The sequence below is a fragment of the Chiloscyllium punctatum genome, chromosome 1, assembly GCF_047496795.1.
Source record: "Chiloscyllium punctatum isolate Juve2018m chromosome 1, sChiPun1.3, whole genome shotgun sequence".
In the NCBI taxonomy this organism is placed as follows: Eukaryota; Metazoa; Chordata; class Chondrichthyes; order Orectolobiformes; family Hemiscylliidae; genus Chiloscyllium; species Chiloscyllium punctatum.
The window spans coordinates 97,667,829-97,681,487 of record NC_092739.1 but is presented as its reverse complement, the minus strand read 5'-3'; the positions used below and the strand labels follow the sequence as shown (position 1 = coordinate 97,681,487).

At 38.6% G+C, this 13,659-nt stretch overlaps 1 protein-coding gene across 1 annotated transcript in view; it reads left to right on the top strand.

Annotated features, from left to right (window-relative positions):
- The window catches only part of mtrex (Mtr4 exosome RNA helicase), a 129,893-nt gene that overhangs the window by 111,101 nt on the left and 5,133 nt on the right, over positions 1–13,659 (top strand). Inside the window, exons 24-25 of the mRNA XM_072571568.1 lie at positions 2,774–2,830; positions 7,642–7,804. Coding sequence (XP_072427669.1) covers positions 2,774–2,830; positions 7,642–7,804 — 220 coding nt within the window. The remainder of the gene's footprint in view (positions 1–2,773; positions 2,831–7,641; positions 7,805–13,659) is intronic.

The window sequence follows — 13,659 nt, the reverse complement described above, 5'->3', positions numbered from 1 at the left end:
GTTGGAAGGGAGGAGGAAAGGCTTAGGAAGTTTTATCTCGCCACATTTGGAATTTAAACCTGAATTAATGCAGATATAGGTTATAGAAGCAGCAAGGCAACAAAAAGCCAAAACCTTGAGTGATTGAAGAGTGCAGGGAATATGTCATGTTTTTAACAAAAGGCATCTCTCAGCACTTGTGCATCCATGTGCTGAATCACTGTTGACACTGATTCGATCATACTCAACAATCATGAGGCAAGTTGTTTCAAGATAACTGGATTCCTTACTGAAGAAAAGAACGACCTGTAAAGATTAGGCTACTGAGAGACAAATATTGTTGATGTGGGAAAGTGGTAGAAAGTGAGCACTGGAGATCAGAGTCGAAGAGTGTGCTGCTGGAAAAGCACAGCCAGTCAGGCAGCATCAGAAGAGCAGGAGAATCGAAATATTGTTTATGGCAGAGTCAAGAATTAATAAAATAGATTAGTAAACCTATATTTCAATATGACCCATCACTTCCTGCTGCTAGGCTAAAGATAGTGAGCATTTTATACATCGAATTTAGCTGACACAAGTGAATCTTTCCAACCTGCAGCATCAGTCAACCCTACGTAATATTTAGCAGTAGGTTGGAATTCAAATTTTAGACAAAGTAAGAAGTTTGCAAGGAATTAACTGTTAAGGAAGAAATTAAAGAGAAAGATTATAAGAGTGCAGTTCTTTGTGTGCCAAGCAATAGGTTGGCCAAAGAGGCTGGTAAATGTGGTTGGAATAAGAGTATAGATGGGAGAGTTTTGAATTAGCTTTGTTTAGGGAAATGTTTGACAAGTATCTGCGAGCAATTCCAAGTGGTTTGCTATAATAGTCATTGTAAGCATGGAGAGTTGGGACTTTTCATTCTAGAAAATGTTAAGGTTTGCGAATGTGTAATTTGAGGTATTCAAAATTAGAAGAGGATTAGATTCTGTCCAAATGAATAAGCTATTTCAGCTGGATATGAAGAAGAGGTTTAGGGATAAACCTAAGTTAGAAAAGCGTTGAGTTAATCTGTATGTTGGAAGTACTTCTTTCACAAAAAGGTGTTAGCTTGGTCATAAAATGATTTTTTTTTTGCAGAAATTGGATCATGTCCTGTGAAATGGTGTGGGATCAACTCCAACAGATTTCTTATAGTTTAAAAGGAAAACCGTGTTGGACTAGGAAAGTCCACATTTCAAATGAATGAGAAAAGACATGGATCTAGTAAACAGAATATAAAAGCTGGCTAACAAAGCAGCAAATCTGAAATGGAAGCTATTTAATTTTGAAATGGGGGATTGCTGATTTAAGCATTTTCCTATCGGGTGGAATGGGTTTGTGGAAAAATCCAATGTTACATAAATGAATGAGAAGATTACTTCAAAGAATTAACATTAAGAACAAGACATACAATAAAATGATATATGTTAATATAGAAAGTAAAAGGAGATTAATAAAATTAGAGAAGTCAAGCAAGTAAACACCCCAGAGAGATGAAGAAAAATAGGTAATTAACATAAATGATAATAAAAAAGACTGTAAGTGCATAAACAAGACCATTTTCAAAGAAGCAGTGAGTTCACTAAGGGGCAATGGATAAATATTATAAAGAATGAAGGAGAGGCAGCAATGGTCGAATATTTCACCTATATTTACAGAGGAAAGTAGAAGGAAAAATGTGTAATTCTTTTGGCACAGCAGTGATGGACTGAAGGCATGCCTGTACATCATGACATTTCTGATTTTCTTGGGGTTTTATGGCATTTCTATTGTAGGTTAGATGGTGATAGCTCTGTGATTATTTCACCAGCAATGATTAATGCAGAACAATTCTATTTCTCCAAAAAAAATTAAATAGTTTGTCTCTGGTGATACATGAAATAATCATATAAAATTGCAATCCAATTTCAAAAAATGAGCTTTGGAACCATAATTGACACAGCCTGACAATGATTTGCATGTATATGTTTCCCTTGAGCCTATTCTGCCATTTAAGGAGATCATGGACAATCTGTGGCCTAACTCCACATACCTGCCTTTGACCCATATCCCATAACGTCTTCGCTGAATAAAGACTTTTCTATATCAGATTTAAAATTAACAACTGACCTAGCATCAGTTACTGTTTTGAGTTCCAAATGTGTAACACCCTTCCTGAATGGTGTGTTCCTGACTCTAATTCTGAGACTATGACCCAGTAGTTCCAGAATCCCCAACCAGTGGAAATAGTTTATCTACCCTGTTTTTTCCAGTTAATATTTTTGAAGATTTTTATCAGATCATCCTTAATTTTCTAAATTCCAGAAAAAAACAATATATATGATCTTTCCTCATAACCTAACCCCTGGAATTTAGGTATCATTCATGTAAACCTATATTGTACTCCCTCCAAGGCCAATTTATCCTTTTTTAAGGTGTGATGCGCAGATCTGGTGTCAATACTCCAACTGGGGCCTAACCAGGATTTTGGGTAGCTGCAGCATAACTTCCAGTCTTCAGTATTTTTCCTGTCATGTTTTGCCAGCCTGAAGTTTTAATAAGGTCTGCTGTCAGAGATATTCCTTTACTATTGGATATGTCCTCAATCTCAACCCTAAGATCTATTTGCATTAACAACTTGAACTGCCTACAAGTAATCGCTGATGTTGGTTTAAACTTTGCATCTGGCCCAAAATTGTCAGCTAAAGTGATTCTTCAAGACTAAAACCTAGGAGGTTTGCAATGTTGTTTGGTACTAAGTCAGCAATTTGAATATGTCTGTTCTAATTTATAGGCAAACGAAATGCCCAAACTGACAGAACAACTAGCAGGTCCATTAAGACAGATGCAGGTAAGGCTGAATTGTTGTTTATTGTACTTATTTAAATATTTATAGGTACAGTTCGTATGCCAGTACTACCAAATCATTAGCAACTGCTAATTTCTATTATATTTCTGCTTAATGACAAATAAGGCATAGCATTGTAGATATTATTTAGCTATTATGTTGTGTCTAATTTGGAATTATGCTATCGTAGCCTCTTTGGAATTAGTTGAACGAAATCAACAAGATTTAATTAATTACATTTCCTTCAATGTTTCACTAACACCTTAGTTTCTATTTACCACTCTAATTCTTTCCTTTCCCACTTCCAAACATGGATCTTGCGTGTAATACCTCAACAATTTTGCCCCACACATGCATGCAGTAATTATTCTATAATGTGATCAAAATGAACAAAGTTTTCTACAGGGGTTTTTTGAATTTTCTCAGGATTTCCTTAATATTGCTTTCAAAACCAGTTCTGTCTCTCAAATAATATTTATACCACACATTTGTACCAGAGGATGACTATCCCCCACCTTGACATTCAGTGGCATTTACTGTCACTGACAGCCCTACATCCAGGGGATTACAATAGAAGAGAACCCGAAATGGACCAACTTAAAGCTGCAGCTATTCAAGAGACCGGAATTCGGCAAAGACCAATGCAATGCAGATATGACAAGAGTAGGGAAAGTCAAAAATTGAAGCCATGGATAACGTAGGAGTATCTGTCATATCAAGCCTGCCCTGGCATTCAGTATGATCATGGCTGATCTTTATATGGACTCAGCTCCATTTACCCACCACTCACCATAACCGTGAAATCCTTTACTGTTCAAAAATCTTATCTATTTTTGCTTAAAAACATATTACGAGGTAGCCTCATTTGCTTTACTGGACAGGGAATTTCACAGATTCACAACTCTTTGAAATCTGCTTACCCTTATTTTGAGGCTATGCCCCCTTGTTCTAGTTTCACCTGCCAACAACCTCTTTGCTTGTATTTTATCTATACCCTTCATTATGTCATATGTTTCTATAAGGCACCTCCCCGCCCAGAATTCTTCTAAATTCCAATGAGTATAGTCCCAGTGCACTCAATCTCTCCTGAAAATGCAGGTGATTGTTTTAAAATCAAGATGTAGCTTGACCAAAATCAAAGTAGGTCATTTGGTGAATGGGAGAGTTGGTGTGAGGAAAGACAACAGACAGCACAGTTTTGGATATCCTTAAATTTAAGGAGGGAGGACTGTGGAAAGCAGTCTGAGTGCGTGGCGTTAGTTAATTCTGAGGTAATGAAGGCATTTGTGAGTTTTTCAGCTGCAAATGACAGTAGATTGCACAATGGGAAGTTATTATGGAGGTAGAAGTAAGCACACTTAGTGCAAATATGTTTTAGAATATCATGTTGGAATCAAATAATGACCCCACAAATATTGCAAACTAACTAAATCTCAGACTGTTATCTGCAAAAGATATTAAGTTGATAACTAGGGAATGGAGTTTGGAGCAGGGATCAAAAGCAATAGCTTCAGTTTTCCCAAAATTTGTGACTTACTGCTGTTGATAGTTGCCATTCAAAACATTGGAGGAAATAATTCAAAGTGATTGGGATCGCTAAAACTTTGACTTTTTTTTCCTTCTACAAATGAAACTACCTTAGTCTTAATTTTCTTTTGCTCACTTTAACTCTGATTTGTGAGCATCAGTTACCAGGAAATAATAGACTCAAGAGTCTACATTCCAATTTTATTGAGCAAAGTAGGGATTTGAGCTCAAGTGGCTTAAGGTTTTCTTAAATATGATATGTGTGTACTCCATGCGTTTGTTATATACAAAGTTAAATATTTAACATTGGCATTTAAATAAAGCAGGCAAAATTCAATCTTTTCAGGCCTGCTCTCGTTTCATTTCAGATCAATTAAATTTGGAGCACAAAAGTCAAGGAAATTGGAAAAACAATTGAAACATGAGAAAGTAATACTAACAAAGACTTGGGGAGACTTTTATTATCTAATATTAAACCTTGAAGAATTGTGATAATGTGTGTTTGACTGTTTTGGTCACTTATTCATTTTCTTTTTGCAGATAGCATAGCATACAAAAGCCATTTTATCCAATAGGTAACTTGGCAATTACAATGCAAACAGATCTTTGAGCCCTTTTAGTTCATAGAACAAAGAGAATTTACAGCCCAGGAACAGGCCCTTCGGCCCTCCAAGCCTGAGCCAATCCAAATGTACTGTCTACACCTGTCGGTCAATTCCTAAGCATCTGTATCCCTCTGCTCCCCACCTACTCATGCATCTGTCCAGACACATCTTAAATGAATCTACCGTGCCTGCCTCTACCATCTCTGCTGGCAACGCATTCCAGATGCCCACCACCCTCTGTGTGAAGTACTTGCTCTGTGTATCCCTCTTAAACTTTCCACCTTTCACCTTGAAAGCATGACCTCTTGTTATTGAATCCTTCACCCTGGGAAAAAGCTTGTCTCTATCCACCCTTCCTTCATCTATCAACTTGGTCACTTCTTCGGAGATCTCTATTAAGTTGGTAAGGCACAAACTCCCCCGCACAAAACCATGTTGTCTATCACTGATGAGCCCATTCTTTTCTAAATATAAATAGATCCTATCCCTCAGTATCCTCTCCAGCAACTTTCCCACCACCGACGTCAGGCTCACTGGTCTGTAGTTACCCGGAATATCCTTCTTGTACAGGGGGACAACATGAGCAACCTTCCAGTCCTCCGACACCTCACCTGTATTTAAGATGCCACAAAGATATCTGTCAGGGCCCCAGCTATTTCTTTTCTCGCGTCCCTCAGCAACCTGGCATAGATCCCATGTGGTCCTGGGGATTTGTCCACCTTAATAACCTCTAGCCTACCAAACACATCTTCCTGACTTCCCTACTTATGTCATGTAAATATTTATCTTCTAAAACATGGATGATTACACTGGAAAGGGTGCAGAAGAGATTTACCAGGATTTTGCTAAACTGGGGATTTTTAGTTATGAAGAGAGAAAGAGAATAGATTGGGGTTGTTTTCCTTGGAGCAGAGGTGACTGAGGGGGAAAATGATTGAGATGTACAAAGTTTATGAGGGGGCATAGTGTACTAGGGACCAGTGTACTAGGGAGTATAGATTTAAGGAAAGGAGCAGGAAGTTTAGAGGGGATGTGAGGAAAATATTTTTTCACCTAGGGGATGGGGGGGAATCTGGAAATCACTACCTGTAAGGATGGAAGAGGCAAAAATCCTCATGACATTTGAGAAGTATTTAGATGTATATTTGCAAGACATACAGGGCTTAGGCCAAGTACTGGAAAATGGGGTGATAATAGGTGGTTGTCTTTGATTGGTACAAACTTGATAAGAGTCAAAGTGTGGCACTGGAGAAGTACAGCAGATCAGGCAGTAGTCTTCATTAGGCTTATACTCAAAATGTCGACTCTTTTGCACCTTGGATGCTGCCTGACCTACTGTGCTTTTCCAGCAACAAACTTTTCGACTCTGATCTCCAGCATCTGCAGTCCTCATTTTCTCACAGACTTGATAAGCCAAAGGGTCTTTTTCTGTGTTGTAGACCTCTATGACCCTATGATTCTATGACGTGCCTATCTGATTCTGGTGCATATAACACGATCTAGAATGACCTTAACCATGTACTGTTTGAGGTGGTAGTAGTAGATTCCCTACAGTGTGGAAACGGGCCCTTCGGCTCAACATGTCCACACCGACCCTCCAAAGAGTAACCCACCCACACCCAATCCCCTACCCTATATTTACCCCTGATTAATGCACCTAACACTCTGGGTAATTTATCATGGCCAGTTCACCTGACCTGCCTGTTTTTGGATTGTGGGAGGAAACTGGAGCACCCAGAGGAAACCCACACAGACACGGGAGAACGTGCAAACTCCACACAGTCACCGAGGCAGAAATCAAACCCGGGTCACTGGTGCTGTGAGGCAGCAGTGCTAACCACTGAGCCACGATGCCACCCTCACACAATGAATTAGGAGCAGGGATAGGCCATTCAGTCCTTCAAGCCTGCCCAACCATTCAGTAAGGTCACGGCTGACCTGTTAGTGTTTTAAATTTCACATTTCCATCTACTCCTGATGATCATTGCTTCCAGATGAGAGTCTTTAAAAATATTACATTCGACCTCCACCATCTTCTGAAGCAGAAAATTCCAAAGTTGCACAACCACTTGAGAGAGAAATATTCTGCTCTCCACTGAACTAAAAAAGTAACCTCTAATTTTAAAACAGTGCTCCCTTGTTCTTGACTCACCCACAACAGGAAACATCCCTTACACATCCACCTTGTCAACACCATTCTGGATATTTTACACTTCCATCAAATCGTCCCTCACTATTCTAAGCTCCTGTGAAGATAAACCAAGCTATCCCAGTATGATAACCCACTCATTCATTGGGGTTCCAAGTGATGAGCCTTTGTGTCCAACCAGTGGGATATGTTTGTCTTGTTAAGAAACACTGCTTTAGAAGGCCAGCGCATCAATTACTTAATTATTTTCCTTGTCGTACACTTACAGAAGGCTTGCCATCTGGTTTTATATTTCCAGCTAGCTTTCTCTACTACTCTAATTTCTTCATCCTGATTAGCCATTTCATCATTCCATGTGTTCTTTTTTTCGCAAGTCATCTATATTTGGACATTGTTAATTTGAGTTGGTACAGAAACACAAATACCTGTTAAACCTGGAGAAGACAAGCTTCTCATGAAGCTACATGTCTATCTTGCATAGGAGAAATTTGAACTGAAATTAATTTGTAATATTTTCCCATGTCTGGTTTCAGGAATGTGCCAGAAGAATAGCCAAAGTTTCAGCAGAAGCTAAACTGGAGGTTGATGAGGAAATGTACCTCGACTCATTTCGCCCCCATTTAATGGATGTTGTGTTCACATGGGCAAATGGAGCTACTTTTGCTCAGATCTGCAAAATGACAGAGGTTTTTGAAGGTAATAAATGCATTTATGTTCCTATCAATTTTTGAATTTACCAATGACCTTAATGTTGTAGCTTTGTATGTTCCTGAAACTGCTTTGACTCAGAATTTGGAAACAAATGTTTGACTTTATCTGCTCAAAGTCTTAATTACAGGTAATAAGACAGCATCACAGTTTTGTGCTTTCAAGCAATTCTGCATCCACAGCTGATTCTTTATCCATTAATGCTATCCCACAACCATTTCAGATGTATTAGCTGCTGAAAGTTAGTTTAATAACTTTGGTAAATACCAATTACGCTTTAGACTCATGCATTAACTTTGCATTTCTTGGCCCCTTGGATAACCCATTGTTTGTATAATTTTGGATGCATATCATTTGGATAATCCATCGTTGCTGAAATCACCTTTTAATAACTTTCTTGCACATCCCAAGAATAAAGGGCAAGGTTGATATGAAAGGGCAGAATAATGGATGGGAACATAAGAAAAAAAAAATCTTTTTTTTGTCAGAAACCGTATGTGGAATCTCTTAAAGTCATCACTAATGGTGCAAAGAGAGCCAATGTGACTTCTTCACAAACCATGTATTGCTTTATCATGAGCATTTGAGGCAGAGACCATTTTGTTTTAAAGGAACCATGGACATATCTTTCATGTAAGGGTTTGTAGGGGGTTGATGAATTTAGTTTGCAGATTGTTGTGACAAAGATGCAGCTGCAAGCAAGGTAGGCTAATGCCTTGTTTAATGATCTTCGGTGCTATGGTTCAATAATCTAGTGATGATCAATACATTTAGTTCTTCCTCTTTTTAATCACGTTGTTGATCTATGCATTGTCCTTTATTGCTTATTAAGTGTTAAAGTAGAATAATTAAACTAATGATATTTAATAAATATTCTTCTGTTGACTTTTGTGCAGTTGATTTTATGGTTTATTTCAAACCAATTTTATTGAGCTTGTCATCTAGTAATTCCAGTAAATTGAGACAAAAAAAAGTTGTGATTCCAATGGTTCATTGTGCCCTGGTCAAAAGCTGCCCTGTTCCTTAAAGTGGTGATCTGTGACCAAATTGCCAAAGGTTGATATAATCAGCCCTTCATGGATTTTCTTTATTGTCTGAATTAAAACCTTTTATTTTTCTTATCTTGGAACCTTTCACTTTTTTTAAAAACCCAGTTTCCAAGAGATACAAGGCAAGGAAATTGCATGGAAATGTCCCTCAAAACCGTCTTTGTTTCTGTAGTGGTTTAAATGTGCTTCCATAATAGTTATTGTAAAAATTTGGATTTAAATATGCCATCTCTTATGATGATCTATTGTGTTGTGTCAAGCTTTGTTCTGTGACATGCAATTTTTATGTTTTAATGTGTTTAAAATAGAATGCTTGACTCTTTGTGCTATGCACTCAGTTATTAAATACCGTAGACCATAAGATATAGGAGAAAAATTAGGCCATTCAACTCATCAGGTCTGCTCAGCATTCGATCATGGCTGATATGTTTCTCAAGCCCATTCTCCTCCCTTCTCGCTGCAACCCTTGACCCCCTTACTAATCAAGAACCTGGTTATCTTTGTCTTAAATATACTCAATGACGTGGCCTTCACAGTATTTTTGTGGTAATGCGTTCCACAGATTCACCATCTTCTGGCTGAAGAAATTCCTCCTCATCTAGGTTCTAAAGGGTTGTCCCTTCACTCTGTCCAGGCCTCTCAGTATTCTGTACATTTCAATGAGAAATCCTCCTCTCATCCTTCTGAACTCCATCAACCTCTCCTCATATGTCAAGCCTTTCTAGAATTGTTCTTGTAAACCTCCTTTGGACCCCATCAAATGTTGCAAATTCTTTTTCGATCTGGGACACAAAACTGCTTACATTGCCAACACTTTAAGCACTGTTTCTAAAGCACAGTTTTCTATAACACAGGGTTGCACAAGAAAGCAACTTATTTTTTTCCTGAATTTTTTGGTTTCCTGCGATGTATATTGTTTTAGCCATGTTCTATTGGCACTGTTGATTGCTGTGCATAATCTGAATTATTGAGTCAAGTAAGAATTTGTTTCAGTTTCCATTTTCAATCATGGAATACTTTTTCACCTAGCTGGTGTTACAATGTTTTAACTTGTCTGCATTAAATTTCAGCTGTTGCTTGGCCCACTCGTGTTTGCTGATTCTGTAGTTTCACAGCTGGCATTTTAATTCCACTGTACTTCCTAATTTGGTATTGTGGCTAACAGGGCTACTTTCATTGAGTAGCTGAGCCTCCTTCCCCTAGCATATTCGCGTTATCTTATTTTCCAAATGAAATCAGACAATTAGCTAACATTGGGGTTTAATGATCAGCAGCTTGTTGCACCCTAGATTTTTAAATAAGTCAGAGCTTTTACTAATAGCAACATTAGATAGAGAGTTTAACATAGTTAAATGTCTCACATTATTTCAGAGAATTTAGAATGTGAGTGGTGCTTTTTGCAAGCTTTGATTATTAATACATATCAGTGAAGTATTTGTCCCGTTAATATGTAACTAAAGATTAAAATGAAACTTGAATTGTGCCAAGTGCAGCGTGGCTCTGCTTTTGGAATCCGCAGCATCTTTCGTTGTCTTGGATTTCTGCCCTGTTCTGATTCATTCCAGATGGGTTTGGGGACTTCTCGGATCCTTGGGATTCTTGCATAGAAATTCATTTATAGTTATGCCAGTTTGTTCTTTTGCAGTGGCTCTGACAGTATTCTAACATCAACAAACTAAGAGAGTAATTTACTTCACTCGAGAACTTTTTCATACAATAATTAAAATGATTCTAATCAAAGCCACTTAATATTCAAAGTATATCCACAACATTTTTGTTTGGTTTTCAAGTCCCTGTATCTACAAATGATGCACAGCCTTCTGAAATGTAACAATATTTATACATTATAGTGAGTCCAAATCTTTGCTTTGTGAATTACATTTCTCTTAGCAACAACTATGTCTTTTTGTAATGACACATCAGCTTTATTCAGAAGTGCATATTGCTGCAACACGAATTGAGGATAATGTCCGTAACATTGCAAACATAAGGTCATAACCCTTAGCCTATGCTTCCACATTTAAACGATGAACCTCAAATGATTTCAGATAGAAAATATGTTTAAACTTGTAAAGCACTTTGTTTTAAGTAGAATAGGTGAATTTGAAAATATTGACTTGTGGTAAATAATACATTCAGGTTACCATTAATTTCCATTTACGGCATGTTATATTTGCTGTTACTTTGAGAAAACATCAGCTCTTCCTGTTGAAGCTTATCTAAGTAACACACTTGCAGTGTGAAAAGGAAGTTGGGCCATAATATAATGGAGTCAACTGCTGTATTACAAAAACCCTTTCTTGTATGTAACGTTAGTATTATATCCAAAATATACTGAATGTTGCCATACATTAAATTAGTTTTTTAATTGAGCTTGATTCTGAACAGAAAATCAGAATTTTTAAATTTCTTTGTGCCATAGGAAGTAAACATTAATTTCTTGTTACAAATCCATCAAGTAAATAAGTTTTCAATTGTTCATGAGAATGTGCTTCCCTGGTAATGTTGATCACCTTACTGGAGAACATCCACCATTTATTAGAACTTGCTGAAGTTCGAGACTGAAGTTTTAAAACCAGCATTGAAAGCAATAGACAAATTTGTACTACATCACCTACTTTCACCCTTTTGATGCCCCCTTTGCTATCAATTTCCTGATCAACACTATAGCACTTCAAAGCTAATCCAGAATATCAAGCCTGTATACTTGTACTGTGACCTGCATTCATGTCACTCCATTCTCATTGACCCTCAATGTCCTAAAATCAACATTAAGGGTTATTTTCTTGATGTAGAGGTATTGGTGTTGGACTGGGGTGGGTGTAATCACAAGTCAAGCAACACCAGATTATAGTCCAACAGATTTATTTGAAATCGCAAGCTTTCTGAGCTTCACCTGATGAAGGAGCAGCACTTCGAAAGCTTGTGATTTCAGATAAACCTGTAGGACTATGATCTGGTGTTGTGTGATTTCTGAGTTTATTTTCTTGGCTTTCACGTCACATCATGGCTTCAACCTTTGCAGTCATCTCCAGCCCTCTGACCTCGTTTGCAATTTTTAAACCTCCAACATCTATATCATTACGCTTTCTACCTTAATTCCAAGCTTTTCATAGAACAGTACAGCACAGTACAGGCCCTTCAGCCCACGATGTTGTGCCGACCATTGAACCTCATGTATGCACCCTCAAATTTCTGTGACCATATGCATGTCCAGCAGTCTCTTAAATGTCCCCAATGACCTTGTTTCCACAACTGCTGGCAACGCATTCCATGCTCTCTCAACTCTCTGTGTAAAGAACCCACCCCTGATATCCCCTCTATACTTTTCTCCAACCAGCTTAAAACTATGACCCCTCGTGTTAGCCATTTCTGCCCTGGGAAATAGTCTCCGGCTATCAACTCTATCTATGCCTCTCATTACCTTGTAAACCTCAATTAGGTCCCCCCTCCTCCTCCTTTTCTCCAATGAAAAAAGTCCGAGCTCAGTCAACCTCTCTTCATAAGATAAGCCCTCCAGTCCAGGCAGCATCCTGGTAAGCCTCCTCTGAACCCTCTCCAAAACATCCACATCTTTCTTATAATAGGGCGACCAGAACTGGACGCAGTATTCCAAGTGCGGTCTAACCAAAGTTTTATGGAGCTGCAACAAGATCTCACGACTCTTAAACTCAAACCCCCTGTTAATGAAAGCCAAAACACCATATGCTTTCTTAACAACCCTGTCCACTTGGGTGGCCATTTTAAGGGATCTATGTACCTGCACACCAAGATCCCTCTGTTCCTCCACACTGCCAAGAATCCTATCCTTAATCCTGTACTCAGCTTTCAAGTTCAATCTTCCAAAATGCATCTCCTCGCATTTTTCCAGGTTGAACTCCATCTGCTATCTCTCAGCCCATCTCTGCATCCTGTCAATGTCCCGCTGCAGCCTACAACAGCCCTCTATACTGTCAACGACACCTCCAATAATTTGTGTCGTCTGCAAACTTGCTGACCCATCCTTCAATCCCCTCATCCAAGTCATTAATAAAAATTACAAACAGTCGATGCCCAAGGACAGAGCCCTGTGGAACACCACTCACCACTGACTTCCAGGCAGAATATTTTCCTTCTACTACCACTCGTTGTCTTCTGTTGGCCAGTCAATTCTGTATCCAGACAGCTATTTTCCCCTGAATCCCATTCCTCCTGACCTTCTGAATGAGCCTACCATGGGGAACCTTATCAAATGCCTTGCTGAAGTCCATATACACCACATCCACAGCTCGACCCTCATCAACTTTTCTAGTCACATCCTCAGAGAACTCGATAAGGTTTGTGAGGCATGACCTGCCCCTCACAAAGCCGTGTTGACTGCATTTAATCAAGCCATCCTCTTCCAGATGGTCATAAATCCTATCCCTCAGAATCCTTTCTAACACCTTGCAGACGACAGACATGAGACTGACTGGTCTGTAATTACTGGGGATTTCCCTATTTCCTTTCTTGAAGAGAGGAATTGCATTTGCCTCTCTCCAGTCCTTGGGTACGACTCCAGTGGAGAGCGAGGATGCAAAGATCTTCGCAAGTGGCGAAGCAATTGCATTTCCCATTTCCCAAAACAGCCAAGGATAAATCAGGTCTGGGTCTGGCGACTTGTCCATCTTAATGTTTGACAAAATTTTCAGCACATCAGCTTTCTCTATCTCTATCCATTCCAGCATGCACACCTGCTCTTCAAAGGTTTCATTCACTACAAAGTTAATTTCTTTCATAAAGACAGAAGCAAAAAACTCATTTAGGGCTTCCCCT